This window comes from Tachysurus fulvidraco, chromosome 1 (genome assembly GCF_022655615.1).
Source record: "Tachysurus fulvidraco isolate hzauxx_2018 chromosome 1, HZAU_PFXX_2.0, whole genome shotgun sequence".
Taxonomy (NCBI): Eukaryota; Metazoa; Chordata; class Actinopteri; order Siluriformes; family Bagridae; genus Tachysurus; species Tachysurus fulvidraco.
In genome coordinates, this window is record NC_062518.1 from 44,591,737 (window position 1) to 44,612,352 (window position 20,616).

Below are 20,616 nucleotides of genomic sequence, written 5' to 3' on the forward strand. Positions count from 1 at the left end.
TGGGAGCTGTGGCCTGACTGGTTACGGTGGAGTTCTGTGGGAGCTGTTTAAGTTAGTTAAATATTTGTACTTTCATTTCTTTTGAGAAATCACCTTCTTTCCTCTTGACCCATCCGACATAATGGCCAGAGGAGCTCGAGCGGCCCTGATGCGTCGGGACAGCCTGCAGGTCGTAGTAACTGCTATTTAGAGGCCAGATCTGCACAGCACACTTTATCACAATTGTCTAACCCATGTTTACATAAACATTTTGTGCTGTTGTGATCTTGTGTTCTTGTTCTGGTTTTGACTTCTGCCTGTTTTTGACTCTGAGCTTGGTTTACCCTTGTAATTGCTGCTGTGGTTACATGCACTTTGTGTGTGTGTGTTTGTGTAATATATATTATATATATATATATATATATATATATATATATATATATATTATATATATATCATCGGTAATATTGTTCGATGTGTCACTGGCAGTAGGCGAGTGGCTGCCTTATTTCTTTAGGACTGGGTTCCTTTTTCCCCCTGTGTGTTTAGGAGTCACTTCAGGGTGGACCCAGGCCAAAATAATGAACAAACAATTCTAATTGTTAGGTAACTATTCTTACCTGAAAGCAAAGAAAAGAAAAATACAGTGGGACTTCCCTAACTCCCTACCATTGTACTGTTGATTGTGTACACTGTTTATCTATTAAAATATACCAATACACTTATCTAGAAATTTTATTTTGTGTCTTTGATTTTGCCCATTTATAAAAGGTATCAAATCACTGAATCCAGAGCTATAACTCTATGCAGCCCAACCCTAGACTGGGTGGTAAACAGACCTCATGTGCACATCTCATACACGTCCAGCATGAGGGGGAATTTCACGTCCTATGTGCAAAATGATCAAAATTTAGCAGAACCCAAATATATTTTCCTAGCTGTCGAACTAAAAGTACTGGGGGTGGAACCGTACCCTGTCTAATTTCACCTATAAACCTAAGCCCTAGTCCAGGACATACTGCACAACAAAGGGTGTATACCTGAGGTGGTGTACTGAGGATACGTAAAGAGATCTTACCTTGAGGACTTTGGTGTTGAGGACTCCCTCTTCTTGTCAGGTACCCTGGGAGATGACTGATTTTAGTCTGGAACGCACAGATAAACAAACAGGTATTGTAAAAACAACAACAACAACAAAAAAAAAAACACGCAAATACTAATAATAATAACATTTTAGCATTGTAGTGATTTTGTATAGAGCGTCTCTCTGTAGAGATGGAAAAAAAATTGTTTCCTCTTGTAGTCGCTGTATTAAGAGAACAGAAAAATATTAATAAGATTAGTATAATCTCAGAAAAGAAAGAAAAGTCTGTTATACTTTTATTACAGCACATCCCTACTGTAAGTCCCTGTCAGTGAGCTGTTACTATAGAAACAATAACATTATATGAACATTAGCATTCAAATGCTTTAATATAAACCTGTGCATCAATACAGAAAATTGGTCAAATTTTCTCCAATCAAAATGCAAAGTATCCCTCCTTCAGATACTCACCAATCTAATGCCGGTTGCTAGATATTTGATAAAAATATGCCGGTTGCTAGATATTTGATGAAGCAGCTGAGCTGCAGATTGCTCTCCATACCTACGACGGGTTCCTCGTTCTCTAACTCCATGCACTTCATTCTGCACATGAATGAGTTAAAGAGGAATGTGTGCACACATGGGTGCACCCCTAAAAAGCACCCATACAAAGGAGCTCAGCACCCGTAAAAACTTGGAGTAAGAAATGTCATTATTCTAAAATTTTGTTCATCTTTTGCAAGGTTAAATAATGTCCAAAACATACTCCGTAGTTTGTGGTTTAAAATGTATGTACTGTATTAAGGATGAAAATGAAAACATCCCCCTTAGCAAATGGTGTCATCCTCTTCTCTTCTACTTCTCCTCTCTACCTGCACCGCTTAGCACGACCGTCATCTAGCGCCAAACCTGTTATGTAGTGTTCTGAATCAACTAAGTTACCCCAAAGCTGTGTCTCACAGTTCTTTCCTTTTAACTTGTTCCAATTCCGAAACCATATCGGTGAGTACTTGAGTCAGTATCCTGAATCACCATGGTACACCTACTGTATAATAAGTGTTTATTTTCAGCCTATTTTAGTCCAGCAGGTTGCCGCCACTGTGGAGTAGTACAGGACCAGTGAGCAATGGACATACAAAGAAAAAAAGACAGATTGAGGTGAGAGACTGTCCTGTCTTGGGTCACTACTCTGTTGGCTCAATCTGTGGTCGCCATGGTTTGTAGCACCGCCCACATTTCTGTCCTGAAAATAAGACACTGACCTGCTGTGATGTACTGAGATGGCACATTTTCTCCAGAGTACCTCAACGCACCAGAATACCTGCACACACACACACACACACACACACACACACACACACACACACACACACACACACACACACACACACACACACACAAATTTCAAGTTCCTCCACACACAGTAAATGACAGTTCAGTCAGGACCACTTCGTAAATGAAGGTTAGCGAGCATACAGTTAGTGTTGGCGGAATGGTTCTGTTCTGGGAGAATTATCCCATGCGCCTGTCCGTGCGCATGCATGGACGGGGCGGGGAGGCAGCGCTGGGGAATGAAAAGACCCCCCATTACAGCTCAGAATCAGAACCGAAATTGTGCGAGGTGCGAATTTTTTACGTGAAGAATTTAATCGGCGCTGGCGACAGGTTCTGGCTGGAGGAGTCGGGGACGGAGGAGGGTGTCAAAGGCGAGGATTTGAAGGAGGGAAATTACGGAAGTCGTGCTGGATTGGTGCGCCTTGTGGACAGCTGATTAGCAGCTGATGCAGCTTACTGCGTGGCCTGCCTGAACTAACGCAATGCTTGATTTCTGTAATTAGGAGTTATTAGCGCACACACTCCTTGAGAGAGGTTCTGAGCTCAGGCAATGAGCGGAGACACTGCACTGTGGCATTCAGGTAGCACGTGATCCCCAATTCGTCAGTCCACATGGTAACTCCATCTACACACACAATATGGAGAGTTTAGGTTATCTCTGAAATAATAAAATCAATAATACTGATAAATAAACGTAAAGTGTCTCATGGCTGAAGCAAGCTGCTCCTCCGTCATGTCCTCTACAAACATTGGACGGACGGACGGCTCTTCGGGCAGCGTCTCAGCCGATCCCATCATCAAGAAGGTCACACCCCCCCCCCCCACCACCACCACCACCACACACACACACACCTGAGTTTTTGTTCTTTCTCTGTTAATCTCTTCATCAGAAATGACTTTTAGCTGTACTCATGTTTTTGATCTTAATGTTTCCCCACTCCTCAGAGAGAGAGAGAGAGAGAGAGAGAGAGAGAGAGAGAGAGAGAGAGAGAGAGAGAGAGAGAGAGAGAGAGAGAGAAAGATTTCACAGTGAAATAAAACGTTTCTCCAGGACCATCGTGCTAAGTAACACAACATAGAGCAACACAGAGCTGAGGACTGAAACCTAAGTTGTCCCAGCTACATAAAGTGCATAGTGTGCACTTATTGCAAACAGTGCAAGACAAAAGACAGCGCAGAAAGACAACTCAATACACTACAGGACATAAAACTACAAACTAGTGTGCAGTCTGTAATTGACCATTGAGCAAATAAGGAGATGTAAACATACAATAGCAACAGTTGATGGCAGCATTTTAATAGAGATGTGATTTGAATAGAACAGTTCTGTACAGAAGACTCACTAGCCATCTACTGGTTAAAGTCTAGTAATGAACATAAACATTATGAAGGTTGTAAACAACTGTACATTTAACCTGCTGTGACATGCTGCTCTGACCAAAAAGATATTACACCTGAAGTAATTTATACTGACGTACGTGTCCCTCAGTGACACTTGCTTTCGGATTATGTAGAAAACCTTCCACACCATTATTACCTAACTGGGTTAGTATTGAAAACACAAGATCAACTATCAGAGTTGGTTTTACCTTGAATGCAGGTGTCCTTCGAAGTCACTCTGTCCTCTTCAAGTTCTTCTACGTAACCTTATGTTTGAATCTTTAGACGGACTCAGACCTTTTTGTCTTTTCAGGATCCTCACAATGGGGGGCCTTGTTTTTATTAAAAGCTGTGTGTACAGTAATATATGTAAAGTAAAATAAAAGAAAATTACAACTAAAATCTGCTTCAAATAATCAAACAATTCCAGCATAAGTAGAAGAAATTAAAATGCAAAGATAATAACAAACCAAGAAACAGTCTCCAACAAACAGAAACAGAAACTATCAGCAATAACCGAGTGTAACACACAAAGCTTGCCTCTAGGTGAATGCACACTAATAACTGGTTCTAAAACCCTTTTATACCATTTATTAGTATGATTCCATAACATCATTATGCTTCTGTCAGCCTCCTGTCAGGGATCTCATGATCTTTATGTTTCCCAACAACATCCTGTGAAATTTCTTCAGGTTTTTTGCCGCTGCTGATTGTGTTTTTATGCCGACTGTGTGTAGTGTATTTTCCATAGCTTCCTTCTTCCATGCTTTCTGTCTTTGTTGTCTTTTATTTGTTTTTTTTTCTCTTTTTGCTGCATTAATTTCACTTTGTTTCTTTATTGTATTGGATGAGATGGTCACATAAGGATAACCGAATATTCATGGTATGGCAGTTACTCCACTCTTAAAATTTCTATGAACACACCGTGAAGGTTAATAATGCACTAAAGTGATGCTGGTGATCTATTTACTTTCAAATTAATTTTACAGCAGCACAAAAAGATTCAATATAGGGGTTTAGCAGATGTTACGATCCCAGGGGGTGTTTAGGGGTATGGATGGGATGTAACAACATGAAATGATTATAAGGTTTGATTTTTGTTGTGTATGTGGCAATCAATGACAAGGACAACAAATAGTGTGTAAACCTGTATCTATTAATATACAAGTGGTGGTGACAAGTGAAAAAAGGTGATGATAATATTTACAATATTTACAGAAAACAGACGAAGACACAAAAGGGGAAAGGGACACGAGCGGTGCCAAAACATAAGAAATAAGCAAAACAAAACCGCTCTAACTTGAATTTAACCCTCTAACTTAAGCTATAAAGGAAAAGTAATGAGACAAATCTTCAGCGTCGAACGACGCCCTAACTACCCTACACTACCTACCCAAACAAAACGTACAGAGGGTGGCACGCGCTCCTAACCTAGTGTGTCTAATACAGAAATGATTACCTACATGTTGCACAATGTATGTCACATGACGTACTTACCTGTCCACTTTCCCCAATATAAACAAAGTCACAGACACAGGGTGAATGAACACTAACATACAGATGCAGAACAAGTGACTAACAAGTTGGGTTACATGAACAGTCGGACATACAAATGGAAAAACAACACAACACAACAAACAAATCAGCACACGTTATCAAACGGGGTCAAGGAAAACATAACTGGCATGAATGAACGGTAGCGGGTTTAAATAGGCAAGATCGGGTGTTGATTGGTGGATCGACGTCACACAGGATAATCAAGATCGACAGGAAAGGTGTCCAATGGCAGTGATTTGAGGAGACAATCAGCAGAGCAAAGGGAGAGAGCGGGAAAGAACAAAAAACACACAACACTGAACCAACAAACACAGAACGTACTGTAACAGCAGCACAAAATGATTCAATATAGGGTTTTAGCAGCAGGGGTCGACAATTATGCTGGTGGTCCGTCTCAGGACCTGTGACATCAACATTGATGTGGTGTATGCCCTGAACACAATGGCTCTGAATGATCAAGAATGATCTTTACCCTAAAATTGATACCCCCACACCACCAGTGGCTGCTCCAAGAGGGGTCCATCATTATTCTGGTGCTCCGCCTCAGGAGTGGACAATAAGGACATGTCCTGCATTTATTTTTTTTTGTTCTTTGTTCACTTGTTTTAAAATAAAAAATAATTTAGTGAAATATTAAAAAGATTTTTACTTTATTTAATTTCAACAACTGAATCTAGTAATGTCTACTTATGTTGGGTGAAAGGAAATGTAGGATGTGTGTCGGGTGATCCATTTGGACAGCACTAAACTGTAAGTGAACCTTCACCCTACTTGACGTATATTGGTGCTCAGAGTGCAGGCATTGCCCTTTCGCACTCGTCCCACCTCACCGGGGCTTGGGAACACTACAGGTCTAGTCTCATGAGTGAGTTCGGGTCACACTGATGTAGTCTCAACACACGTTTCTCTGTGTTATAACAGCACAGTGATTCCATATAGCGTTATAGCAGCACAAAGTGATTCAATATAGCATTATAGCAGCACAAAGTGATTCAATTGATTATTCAGAAGATGCAGAAAAAATGAAAGAGCCAAAGAAGTTCCGGGAGGCAGTGGGAAGTTAAATCTGGTCGTGTTTTGTTGTCAGTAGACTATCTGAACATTTTGCTGAACCAACAGAACAACACTGGAACACAGTAAAACATGTGTTCAGATACCTGAAAGGTACAACAAAACAGGAACTATGCTTCAGAAGAAACGACACAGGGACTAGGTGTAAGAGTATATATGGATGCTGATTGGGCGTCAGATACAAAAGACAGACGTAGTATCTCAGGATACTGTGTCAATCTAAGTAAAGGAAGTTCTTTGATTTCCTGGAAAACAATCTACAGTGGCATTATCTACTCGTGAAGTGGAGTACATGTCCTTAGCGTCAGCCATGCAGGAATGTATCTACTTGAAACAGCTACTTAAGTGTATGGACACTTACCAATATACACAATCAAAAGTATATGAGGACAACCAAGGTACCATAGCACTAGCCAGAAACCCAATCTGTAGGCAGAGGTGCAAACACATTGACATCATTTTATAAGGGAAACTGTAAATTCTGGTAATTTTGGAGTATTGTCCCACAGAGAAAATGGTTGCTGACATGACGACAAAGCAAAAACTAAAGACATTTGTTCGAGATACGTTTGGCACTTAAAAATGTGAAAAGTGTATGTTTATTTATGTTAAAGTGAAGACTTGTTGTTTTGAGTATTATTTTTCTGATAACACAATGAGCTAAGAGTGAATGGGGGTGTTCAGTACTCACGCATACGTAAAATGTAAAGTGCACTCTTATCATTTTATCACAGTTATGCGTGATGACATCGTGCTGCTACGTCATCACGTCGTTACGTGTTTCACGTTGTACGAAGTCCAGGCATGTTCTTCTGCCATGTGAGTTAATAAAGCAGCGGATGCTGAAGTGGTAAAAGTGTATTGTGCAACGTTTGTTTGTTTTCCACACGTGTAAATAGTAAAACTGTGTACTCGAGTTCAACAATATAAAAGTAGGTCACATATACCAGGTGCGCATTTCAAATTCAATTACGGCAGCAGAATGTAATTTTTTTTTCCTCAGAAGAAATTATATTTATTTTATTTGTAGTGTCTTAATATTATAAAATAAATTATTATATTACTTGTAGTATATTACTGTAGTGTCTAATACTAATTATTATTATTTTCCCATATAGATTACAATGGTGGAAATGTTTTTGATCAGGGTGAAAACCCTCACAGAAATCTATTTCTACCTCGCTGTCGAAGAGGGAGACACCATGCTGAGGGTCAAAGAGAGGATCCAGGACCTCACTGGGATTCCCCCGGAGCACCAGTGGCTGATCATGGGCGACACCGTACTGGGTGACGGTCACAACCTGACGGACTACAGTACAACATCGAGGCGGGGTCGATCATCGTGCAGCCTCAGGACCTTTGACCCCGACCACAAAACTGGCCATAACACTGGCCATAGCCCTCTGTACGTATTTGTCAGATAAACATTCAACACTGAACGAAATAAACACAACAGCTCTTTTAAGCTTAACGAAGAAAGCACATTAGTGAAAGTCAGGATGACAGGAGGTCTGGCCCCACAACTTTTGTTTGAAGGGTGCGATGATAAATATGACCTTTGCGAAACAAGATTCCTAGGCTGTTTACATACTCTAAAGCTAAAACAGACTATTTTGCATGAGCCCACTGATGCTAAAGCAGAACAGCCGTCCTACTGGTGATCTGCCTCAGGGCTGCGTGTTAACTAACACCCTTCACCAAACGACGTTAAACAACAGCTCTTTTAAGAGCTACCCAAAGATCCAGAAAGAGATTTTCCTTCTTTACTGAATGAGTTTTCCATGTGTTATACTAGATATAGGCTTTAATGTGAAATAAATATAATATTAAATTCACATTAAAGCCTATATTCAGTATATTTGATGTTGTATGTGTATAACAGCACAAAGTGACTCGACATAGGGTTTAAATCGTGGTGGCCTTTAAAACAGAAAATGGTCTCTTCACCCTTACGAGCTGAAATAAAACAATAAACAGATCACCTGAACGGATTCCCAGGCGGCTGGAACACGAAATTCCCCCCTCTGAAGCTGTACATCTTTCTGTAGTCCCTCATCTACCGAACAGCAGCGCGATCCTTTATCACCATAGCAACGATACTCCATAGCAACGTGCGAGGTAAGTCCCAACTGGTCCATGAATTCCTCCCAGTCACATCGTTAACTAAACTAAACGCAATGTTGGACTGTAGGAAAGCAGTCAGATAGTCATGAGAATTAGCGTAGCTTCGGCTGCTCTGTGCAGCACTCAGAAGAAACAACTCGTAAACTTTACTCTTGTACAGTTTATATACACAAATAAGTAGCAATAACAAATACAGACGCTTTAACACACTTTGTCAGTGTTACACTATATTAGCCTTAAAACCTGAAGAGAGACACACAAAAAAAGAAAAAAAAAACACACTGCAGTTCTAAACTCCACCCATTTATCCAATCATAATACTCAGTATAACCTGCAGAAGTGGGAATAAGTGGGAAAAGGGCCAATCACAATATAATGACCAAAAATCTAGGCAAAGCCACGTTTTGAGCCAGTGCATTACTAACAAACCTTATGCATGCAGTAACTCTTAAAGGGGACGCGCACAATTATTTTATCAGTATACACAGACACAGTTATGATATTATATGAACCACAAACAATCATAAATGCCACATTACATGAAAATAAAAAGACATGATACTTAATATAAAACTAGCTGGGCTGCATTAATGTTTCGGCAGAACATAGTGATTCAAATTAAAAAGATACCAAGGGAAATGGAAATCTGTCCATGCTTGCTAATTACTGCTGGAATCTCTGCATGGATGATCCTCAGTTCACAATAGACTAGCCAAAAACAATGGAACCTTTTAGTTTATTCAGCATGCTTGTGTGCTGAGGATATGGTTTATGTGCTAAAGTTGAATGCTAAAATCACAGGTTTATACTGTACATGACACACACACACACACACACACACACACACACACACACACACACACACACACACACACACACACACACACACACAAACAAATAATACACTGTGTCTCCTTTTTGTGCCAATTGCCCTCAGGTTTAAACCTATCTTGCCCCATGTGTGTGTTTTAGGAGGTGAGAGAAAGAGGCTCACAGAATCCTCCAAGAAGAGAAGAAGGAGATGTGCATGACAAGACAAACAAGACAGTGCAGGACAAAATACAGTGCAAACAGAAATACAGGGCAATACAAAGAAGACAATACACAAAAGACAATAAACAGAAACAGCGCTGACCAGTGTAAATACTGTATGTTCAAACAATATTCTGTGTGCAGAAATATTGGAATGAACCCACTGTTATAGCAGCAGCTACCTTAGATATTGTACAGGGTTGTGCAAAACAGCAATCAACTGAAATGTCCGACAGAATGTGCAAATAGCAAAAAGTGTGCAAAAAAACAGCATGTAAACAGGCTGATGGATATATATTGGAACTGTGTGTATTTAGTGTAAATCTGTGCAGTCCATACAGTTGGTGTGTGTGTGTGTGTTGTGCTTAGTACTGTTCAGTTATTAAGGAGCCTGATAATTTGTGGAAAGAAACTGTTACTCAGTCTGGTCGTGAGGGCCCGATTGCTTCTGTACCTTTTTTCAGACGGCAATAGGGTGAAGAGTGTGTGTGAGGGCTGTGTGGGGTTATCCACAATGCTGTTGGCTTTGCGGATTCAGCGTGTGGTGTAAGTGTCCATGATAGAGGGAAGAGAGACTCCAATGATCATAATATAATAACTGCATTTACGTTACAAAAATTAAAATTCAATTCATATGTTTTTAACATTGTCTCAAAGCAGCTTTACAGAACAAAAACAAAATAAAAAGTTAATTTAAAGAATAATATAAAGATTAATATAATACAAAAACTCAAGATAAATGTATTTAAATTAGAGGAATAACATGTCATCTACATGTCATGTTTCCCAGCACGTGCAGATGTTCGAATGAAAGTTTAAACAGGATTTTAACAGGACACGAGTGCTCTGGTTGTACAGTGTGTACCCTGCCTGTAGCCCAAGATGGTGGTATAGGCTCCTAATCTCTTGTGACTTTGCAGAGGATAAGATATTTTGGAAAATGGATGGATGATGAATGGATGGACTGAGATTATTTGATAATGTTGCAGTTATCTGACTACTATAACTTTACTGTGTACATTTTACATCAGCTTGATGACAAAGCATCAAAGTATAACAAATGATGCATTAATTTTAGTTTTTAACATTGTTAACTAGTGTTAGAATGGTTTTATACTATCGGGGCAGTTTAGAGATCCATCTCTGTTAGATAAACATTCTGTGAAGATGTTGGTCTATATCAGCTTTACTTATGCTGATAACATTAAAAGTAAATCTGACTACATCCATGTAAAGTATTAAATATTGAACAGTAATATCATACCTTGTTGACATGAAATGTTCTTCACACTAATTTTGAGGATGAAAGTTTACTGAAAGAGCACAGTAACAGATGCAGCACATTGTGTAGTTCACATACTGCAGTCAGATGTCCCCATCTAGTGGATGTGAAATGAGGCTTCCGATTTTATGCAAACAGCCAATTACAATATTTACAGAAGAGAAATTTGATGCAAAATACAAAGACCAACAAAACGAAAGTGTGTGTGTGTGTGTGTGTGTGTGTGTGTGTGTGTATATCTTGATTAACTTTACATAATTTGGCCCACGACTGTTATGTATGCATGAAACTAGATGACCTACTGAACAAAGAATTACATTTACCCCAGGTCCACCAAGCTACCACTGCTGGGCCCCTGAGCAAGGCCCTTATCCCTCAGTTGATTAGTTGTAAGTCACTCTGGATAAGGGTGTCTGCTAAATGCCGTAAATGTAAATCTTTGTTCAGTAGGTCATCTAGTTTGATAGTTTGTTAACAGTTGTGGGCCAAATTATGTTTGGCATATTGATGGGTATGGCAAATTAAACCCTTACACAATATATAAATGGATGCATGGGTGTATTTTCCAGTAAAATAATTTGGCTCTAGGCTTAAACTAACAATGACCCACAATTAATTGCAGGATATTTGGTTATTGCTGTTGCTGAAAATAATGTATGCCCACGAAAAATTAGAATTGACCATGGAACTGAAAATCCTCATATAGCAGGCATGGAAACATTTCTCAGAGAAGCTGCAAATGCAGAATATTCCTCACTTGGTCCAAGCACTGTAGAAACCAAAGAATAGAATGATGGTGGTCCACACTGAGAAGCCAGTGCATACGGCTTTGGATGGATAATTTTGAACAAATTAAAGAGGATGGACACTTTGTTGACAGCTATATTGACAAATGTCTCATTCAGTTTTGCTTCCAGCATTTTATTCAGGTAACACATTTAGTATAATGTCAGAGAATCATTTGTGACCCCGCCTGTGAAACCCTGGCTAAAGTCACATGATCAAATTTAGAGCTTCAAAGAATTCATGACCATAAAATGACATATGCAATTAGTGATTATTGCTGTAAATGATAGAATAAAAACTAAACTATCAATATACAATACTCAAACTTTTTATTTATAACATGAAAATACTGAAATTAGTGATTTTATAGACACTACACTTTATATTTCTGCACAAATATACCTGAACTTGGCTTGTATACATTGACTTTGGTCGTCTCTGTATTAATTTTAGACACAGAAACACCTGAAGATTCTTATATCATTCGTTTCAGGAACCTATTTCCTGTCATTTGAAAATGTAAACAGACCATAATATTAAAACACAGTAACAACAAAAGGGTCAGTGAAGGCAAGGCAGATATTGTGACTTCTTAATTCAGAGCAGATATTTTTGTGTCATCACCAACATTTCAGGAACATCGTATGTGTTTTGTAGCTCAATTTCTGACAAGATTTAAAATTTAAATACAAATTTAAATACAAAATTTCATACATTTATAACTCTTTAGTGTCGAAAAAAAATCTATTGTTTACAGAGCCCTAAAATAACCTAAATGGCCAAAAAATTACCTTAGCTTGGTTTTCACAGGTAGGTTCACACTTTAGATTATATATTATTTAAAAAAAATAATTATTTAAACATTTAAAATATTCAGTATACCTGGCATTTGTATACATAAGATACATATTTAAATTTGATCATTGCATTCAAAGAACATTTTAACCTGGGAAGTGGTTTGGAGTGCAATGAAGGAGAATTCGTGGACTGCAGTAATCAGGAAAATCAAATAAAACGGATGGTCATGACACTTTCATGTTTATGTGTTGAAAGAAAGATGAGGATATCATTAAAAGAGAATCGGCAGTGGGTCATCTGTAAGCCTGTTAATCCAAAACGCTCTGGTCGCGCCGCAAATATTCCGTTAGTGTTCTGAAAACTGGAAACAGAAGTGCGCCATCATCTCGTTTTGCCGCTCTAACTCCTAATTGGGATATTCAAAAATTATATTCAAAGTCTACGTCATATTTATAGCCCAGGTCCTAACGAATCAAATAAGCCCTCATTTGAGCCAATCGGTGCTTGTATGGCAGAGATAGACGGCTGGGAAGCCAATGGTGGCATGACCTAATTTTTGGGAACCCGCCTTTGACTGACAATTACTCCTTCCAATAGCAATGAAATGGGCCGGGACCTATACAGCCGTTTAGCCAATAAGCAGACGATTCCAACGGTATATGACATGCCTTACATTCTTTGACTGTGTCTGCGTGAACTGGATGCGCAGAAGAATTCTTGCGTAATCCCTGACCTTTTGTCCCTCTCACAGCTCAGGGTGTCAAGTTACAGGCCTGTTTTCACACCCAGAGTGATAGAGAGAGAGTCTAGGCTTATTTATGGCCTTTCAGACTGAGCCTGCAGCCTTTTATTTCAAAGTTATATAGTAAACAAGTACACAAAAACGCTGCACCAGACGACCAGGGCCGTAGAAAAATATTTTTATTGAGGCCATTTTGGGGTCTTTGGCTTGAAAATTTTTTTTAGTGAAAGCCAAGACATGTGGCTATGACTCTCAGTTGTTATTTTGTCCCTAACATGTTCCAGAAAAATAAGATTAATCAGTTTATCAGGTAAACAACCCAGGCGGAAATGAAAACCTGCATTCAAACCCCTGTAACTTTGTGCCAGTAAGGCCTAGAATCAATCTGAAACTAGTTTCTGAAACTAGAGAATCTCTTCTTTCCAATGAGACCAGGCTCACCCCTGTGTGTCAAAGTATGTGGGAGCTGTACCACTTTTTATTGGGTAGGTCATGTAGGCAAAAAACCTGCAAAAGGGGGGGCGAAGCATAAAGGGGTTAATGGTTTAGATCCCATGTATCTAACTAGTCTTCTAACACGTTACAATCCTTCATGCCCTCTGAGATCACAAAACTTATATATTCTGGGAACTACCAGAAGTCCTAAGTCTACTAAAGATGGTAGAGCATTTTCGTATTAAGCTCCCAAACTTTGGAATAGTCTTCCAGTAATGTTCGGGGCTCAGACACACTTTCCCAGTTTAAATGTAGATTAAAAACTCATCTCTTTAGTCAGGCGTACACATAATACATCCTATAATATCATGCACCAGTACATCAGACCTGCACATTTTTATGAATAGCAGATATGTTAATCCCTCTCCACTGCTGCTCTCTTTGTACCCATCCCGAGGCATCCAGACATTGTACCAGCTCCCAATGTCCTCTGTGGTACGAAGCCTTTGGACGTCCACTGAGCCGAGGCTGGCTCTAAGAATCCTGAGACATCTCCAGTTAGACTCTGTAATACTAAGGAGATCTGAAGTCCATGATCCTTACACCAATACAACAATTGTTTGACTGTATATTACAATCACACCCCCAGTGTCACCCTTATGAGGATGGGTTCCCCCTTGAGTCCAGTTCGTCTCAAGGTTTCTTCCTTTACCAATTTAAGGGAGTTTTTCCTTGCCACTGCTGCCTGAGTCACCTCAGACTTGCTCATAGGGGGATAAATACATACACATTGTGAACTATATATATCTAATAATCATCTTGAATTTTTATTTTGTTAATTCTTTTTCTTTTATTATTAATTATTTCTTTTATTATTCGTTATGTTTACCTTCTGCTCTATGTTTATGTTCTGTAAAGCTGCTTTGAGAAAATGTCTATTGTAAAAAGTGCTATACAAATAAACTTGAATTGAACTGAATTGAATAATTAACTGTCTTTCTTACATACTTCCAGGTTTCATCTTCCACAACATTCATCTGTCATTCTACAAAATGGGTGACATTTTCACGTTGTAATCTTCAAAATCTTTATTAATAGCAAGCAAGCAAATAAATAAATAAATAAATAAATAAATAAATAAATAAATAAATAAATAAATAAATAAAATATTCAAAAATATGTTAGTTCACCCAAATAACATATTTTCACAAAATTCTTGGAAGTCTTTGGGTTACGATGTCTGTCACTCTCTTTGGCTAACAATTTTTCAGGACTCTCTCTGCCTTTATGGTATGTGAGTTTAATTAGCCATTTCCCGTAAACATTGTCATTATGTCCTTTTAACGTAAATAAGTCATTTAGTTTGTTTCAATACCTTGTCCTCCTGCATTATCTGTACAGTGGACACCAGGATATCTCTCTCTCTCTCAGAAAACAAATAAGGTCTTCCATTCTGAAACAAAATAAACAACAACAAATATATTACAAAACAAACATATATGGAAATATACTGGAAAATATTATACAATATTAAATAATACATTCTCTTTGTGTAAGGGCTTCTGCACTTTCTACCCAGAGCCGGATTAAATAAATGGACTACACTAGGCAGGCTGCATTTTTTGGGCCCCCCTCCATCGATGTTATTTATGAACTGAAATCTGAAACTTACCAAAGTTACTAATAAAGGTAAATTCACATTTTAATAGCCCAGTCTTTAGTTACAAATTGGTTATGTTGTATATTAAACAGTCTATCAGACTATTTTTTGATATTCATTATTTATACGTCATTACACGGCTCTATTAAATGCTATTAAATTATCCTCATCCATTGGGAGTGTCATTGTTAAGGCAGTAGTATCAGCAAATAACTAATAGGTGTCAGTAAACTATGTAAACAGAGCAAATACGTTATTTGCTCTGTTTACATTTAATCAACACATTTAATTAAGATTTTCTGCAAAATGCAATAGCTTACAACATTTATAAATGTTGTAATTAAGAACAAGAAGGCAAACATGACCCCTTCACATTCATCAAGACCATTTATAAACTGTCTAACAATAAATAATAATAAATATAAGGATGGAGGATTTAAACTATGGAAAACTAAAGGTATCCAGACTATTAAAAACTTGTATCTTCCACCGCGTCTTCCGCCGCATTTCCCGCCGCATCTTCCACCGCGTTCACAGCTGTCAGACGGCTGCCCGACAGAAACTTTTGCAAAGCCCCCCGCTGTCTCTTCTTTTGTTCTTCTTCATTTTTTTCTTTTTACGTTTTGCCGCACCCGAAAGCATCTTCAAACTCAGCCTACTACTCAAAACACACCTGCCTGCTATATTTGTTGTCCCGCTCTGACGTCTGACCGCCGCGCAGCGTACGTCTCCTCGGACTTAAGTGGCTGGCGCCTCTATATAAATACAGTCTATGGTTTAAATAAACATCGTCACTATTTTTATTTAATTAATAAATAATGAAATAAATTGTAGATAGGACATTTGTACATTTTATTTTTATTTTTATTATAATTTACACACACACACACACACACACACACACACACACACACACACACACACACACACACACACACACACACACACACACACACACATATATATATATTTGGTCCCTCTGTCTGGGCCCCATCCCGCCAATCGGGCCCTAGGCACGTGCTCAGTTTGCCTTTGCGTTAATCCGGCTCTGTTTCTACCCCCTGTCTAAAAACATGCAGTTGAGGTAAATTCAGCTCACTATAAATTGTTCTTACAGTAGGTGTATAAGTGTAGTAACAGATGGAGCACAATGTGTGGTTCACACAATGCGGTCTGATGTCGCCATCTATTGGATGTGCGTCGCAAAAAAAAAAAACAGAGTTCTGAGATGTAAAGTCACTATTATTATTATTATTATTATTATTATTATTATTATTATTATTATTATTATTATTATTATTGAAAATTTTTTGATCTAAACAAATTGAGAGGAAAGAAAAACTAGCTGCATCCACAACGCTAAACGAACTAAAAGTACAGTGGATTGCACCAGACTCAGCTCTACATCAGAGTCATCTCTCTGCCCACTGGTGTTTTTCTCTTTTGTCCAATATTTTACATGTCTGAACTGATAAACAGTGAACTGTCAATTCAGGTGGATTACAGACTTTAACATAAACTGTGAGTAAACATTTGAAGTGACATTTCATATAAGAGCTCGTTCTGAGCTGAGATCTAGTGAGTTTTTTATGTGAATATTCGAAGGTGAATATTTGAAATGGTAAGAATTTCAATTAAATTTGGAGATTCATAAGGAATTTGTCATACTGCAAGTGAAAAGTTTATTCTTTTTTCTTTACTGTTGCAAATTATTTTAACTACTTTCATGTAATTGGTTACTCAAACAGAGGTAATATTTAATCATAAAAAATGATCTTAGCCAATAAGAGAGTTGACGTGTTGGTTATACAAGAGAGTGCTAGAAGAACAACGCTATTATTTCGGCGTTGTTCTTAGTACGTATCTGAACTACAAGATGAGTGGAAGAGGCAAAACTGGCGGTAAAACTAGGGCTAAGGCCAAGACTCGTTCATCCAGGGCCGGACTGCAGTTCCCCATGGGTCGTGTGCACAGGCTTCTGCGTAAGCCGAGCGCGTCGGTGCCGGCGCTCCGGTTTACTTGGCCGCAGTGCTCGAGTATCTGACTGCTGAGATCCTCGAGTTGGCTGGCAACGCCGCCCGTGACAACAAGAAGACCCGTATCATTCCCCGCCACCTGCAGCTCGCTGTGCGTAACGACGAGGAGTTGAACAAACTGCTCGGAGGAGTGACCATCGCTCAGGGAGGTGTACTGCCCAACATCCAGGCCGTGCTGCTGCCCAAGAAGACCGAGAAGGCCATCAAGACCAAGTAAACTCGCTCACTGCTGCGTTTTTCACCACCCAAAAAGGCTCTTTTAAGAGCCACCCACTTTTACTGAAAAAGTGCAATTTCATCCTAATTTTTATTAACGCTGAATGTGAAATTCCCCAAATACGCTTCAAAATCTAATAATAATTGGTCTTGTTTCAAAGATGGATTAATAATAATAATAATAATGATGATGAAACCTGCTCTCTACAGGACCTCTAACACAAACGCTGCAAAAACAGAGCTGTTAAAATCAAGGACTCCAGTAATCATATTTTCACTTTGCTGCCATCTAGTAAGCGCTTCCGTAGCCTGATAGCAAAAAGCGAGAGACAATCAGGCTGCTAAACTCAAAACCAGCCTCTTAACATCTTCATGCCTTCACTTAATATTCACTTTATCAGTAAGATATTCATCATTCACTACCTCACATTGACATAGTGAGAGTGTCAACCTGTTTGTACATTTGCCTCTTGTACATCCTTGTGTATCCTAATATTTAAGACCTCGGTTTACTTTCACGCACATTTTCAATTCAATATTTAATTCTACAATATACATTATGTTCTTCTATTTGTATTGTTTACTTTTATTTCATTATTTCATAGTTATATGTATATTTTCATCTGTGTTGTATTTTTAATGCATTTTTAATGCACTATACATTTAGCGGACCTGACTCACATTTCACTGATGGTTATATGCTCTATATAATTGTGTGTGAGACAAATAAAAATCTTGAATCTTGTCTAAATGACCGAAAGAGGCAGTAGGTTGCTGACCGAGAACAAAAGCGCTGTGTTACTGAGAGCGCCAATAAAATAGGGACGGGCGGTTTGGGTTTCGAACTGTGTCCGTGACAGAGAACGATCCAATAGTCATCACGTGACGTAACGCGTTCTATCCAATGGCAGACGTGTGCTTTCAATACGCCCAATGAGAACAGGGCGGCGTTAGGGCTTAAAAAGACAGCGTTCGCTAGCGCCGTTTATTGTGTTTTTTATTTCCTCCGTGAAGTTCACAGCTCGACGCTATGGCAAGAACCAAGCAGACCGCCCGTAAGTCCACTGGTGGCAAAGCGCCCAGGAAGCAGCTCGCCACTAAGGCTGCACGCAAGAGCGCCCCGGCTACCGGCGGCGTGAAGAAGCCTCACCGTTACAGGCCCGGCACCGTGGCTCTGAGGGAGATCCGCCGTTATCAGAAGTCTACTGAGCTGCTTATCCGCAAGCTGCCCTTCCAGCGCCTGGTCAGAGAAATCGCTCAGGATTTCAAGACCGACTTGCGTTTCCAGAGCTCGGCCGTCATGGCCTTGCAGGAGGCTAGCGAGGCATACCTGGTCGGTCTGTTCGAGGACACCAACCTGTGCGCCATTCACGCCAAGCGAGTGACCATCATGCCTAAGGACATTCAGCTGGCCCGCCGTATTCGCGGGGAGCGCGCTTAAACCTCAAAACTGTCTAATGTACACAAAGGCTCTTTTAAGAGCCACCACATTATCTCTGAAAAATGAGCGCTTTTTCATATCTTTGTCTGTTTAATATGTCTCATGCTTCAAAAGACAGGAGGTGTACTATGTTTGTGTGACTGACAAATGTATGTAAATGTGAATCTGCTTTAGAGAGATTATTTATCGACAGTGTGTTAGGAATATTGTGTTCAGGGATAAGAAGAGTAATTGAAAATAAATAAATACACATTTATTTGTATAGTGCTTTTAGCAATGGACGTTTCAAAGCAGCTTAAAGTTATGAACATGAACACACCATAAAGTTATATAGAGATTAATATAAAACAAAAACTCAAGGTTAATATTAGACTTGCATTTAAATATGTTCGTATTTATTCCCAATCATCAAGCCTGAGGTGATTGTGGTGAGGAAAATCACCTTTAGGAAAAAACCTTGAGAGGAACCAGACTTAAGGGGGAACCTCATCCTTATGTGGGTGACACTGGACAGTGTGATTATAAATATACAGTCTGACAATGTTGTATTGATGATGAGGATGTTGTCCTCAAAGATCACGTGTAGATCATGCCATCTTCTCTTAGTATATCTGAATATTTAATGAAGCAGAGTAAAACTGGAGCCTTACTGAGTAAAGAAGCAGAAGGCTGAATTATAATAATATGAATTATAATAATAATAATTATGTATTATTATCTAATTTGTAATTAAATATTAAAATATAATCGCATGGGTAAAAAAGTGTTTATTCTTTAACATGTTTTGTATTTAAGCAGAAAGAGAGAGAAAATGACCAGTGTTGATTATTATGAGCTAATTATGACCTCAGGTACAGAGCTCTAACAATTTGGTCCTTTAAGTAGTAGTAGTGCTGTTGCTGCCGATGTTATTATTAGTAGTAGTAGTAGTAGTAGTAGTAGTAGTAGTATGTAGTAGTAGTAGTAAATTGAAATTAAAAAACAAACAAAAAAACTCAAAATGGTTACAAATAGTTGCAGGTTACTATTATTATTAGTTGTAGTTTTTTTTATCTTTGAATATTGCTTCTACTACTATCAACAAAAACAACAAGAAAACTAATATAAAAACAATAAATTACATAATTTAAACTTACTGCTACGAATAGTATTTGATCTTATATATTATTGGCCAAATTTCAAAATTGCAATAATATATTTACAATACAAATAATACAAAGTAGATTAGGTCCATATATATTTGGACACATGCACAATTTTTGTTTAGTTTTTTAGGTATTTAACAAAACATATTCAAGCTATAGTTGCATAGGTATAGTGGGCTGAAAGTGCAGTCTCTCAGCTTTAATTTGAGGGTATTTAAATCCACATTGGAGGAAGGGTTTAAGAATTACAGCTCTTGAGAGTAGCCAGCCCCCTTTTCAAGGACCAAAAGTAGTTGGACAGTTAAATCAAAAGCTGTTTCGTGGACAGGTGTAGGTTATTCCTTTATTATTTCTTACATCAATTAAGCAGGTAAACGGTCTGGAGTTGATTCTAAGTGTGATATTTGCACTTGGAATCTGTTTCTGTCAACCTACATCATGTGTTCAAAAAAGCTCTTCATGCATGTCAAAACAGGCCATCATTAGGCTTCATAAACAAAACAAATCCATCAG

General features: G+C 38.6%; 2 protein-coding genes and 1 pseudogene across 2 annotated transcripts in view; 2 read left to right on the forward strand and 1 right to left on the reverse strand.

Moving 5' to 3' along the window:
- Positions 1-2,357, reverse strand: part of LOC125138359 (ubiquitin carboxyl-terminal hydrolase 14-like) — a 73,456-nt gene extending 71,099 nt beyond the window's left edge. The window contains exons 1-2 of the mRNA XM_047810426.1: positions 2,326-2,357; positions 1,058-1,124 (exon numbers count right to left, since the gene is read on the reverse strand). Of these exons, the coding sequence (XP_047666382.1) occupies positions 1,058-1,124; positions 2,326-2,352 (94 nt within the window). The 5' untranslated portion in view covers positions 2,353-2,357. The remainder of the gene's footprint in view (positions 1-1,057; positions 1,125-2,325) is intronic.
- A 14,756-nt stretch (positions 2,358-17,113) lies between these two features.
- LOC113662285 lies at positions 17,114-17,572 on the forward strand (annotated as a pseudogene).
- An 854-nt stretch (positions 17,573-18,426) lies between these two features.
- LOC113662274 (histone H3) lies at positions 18,427-19,005 on the forward strand. The gene has a single exon (XM_027177012.2). The coding sequence runs from the start codon at positions 18,548-18,550 to the stop codon at positions 18,956-18,958; it is 411 nt and encodes a 136-aa protein (XP_027032813.1). The 5' UTR covers positions 18,427-18,547; the 3' UTR covers positions 18,959-19,005.
- Positions 19,006-20,616: the final 1,611 nt, after the last annotated feature.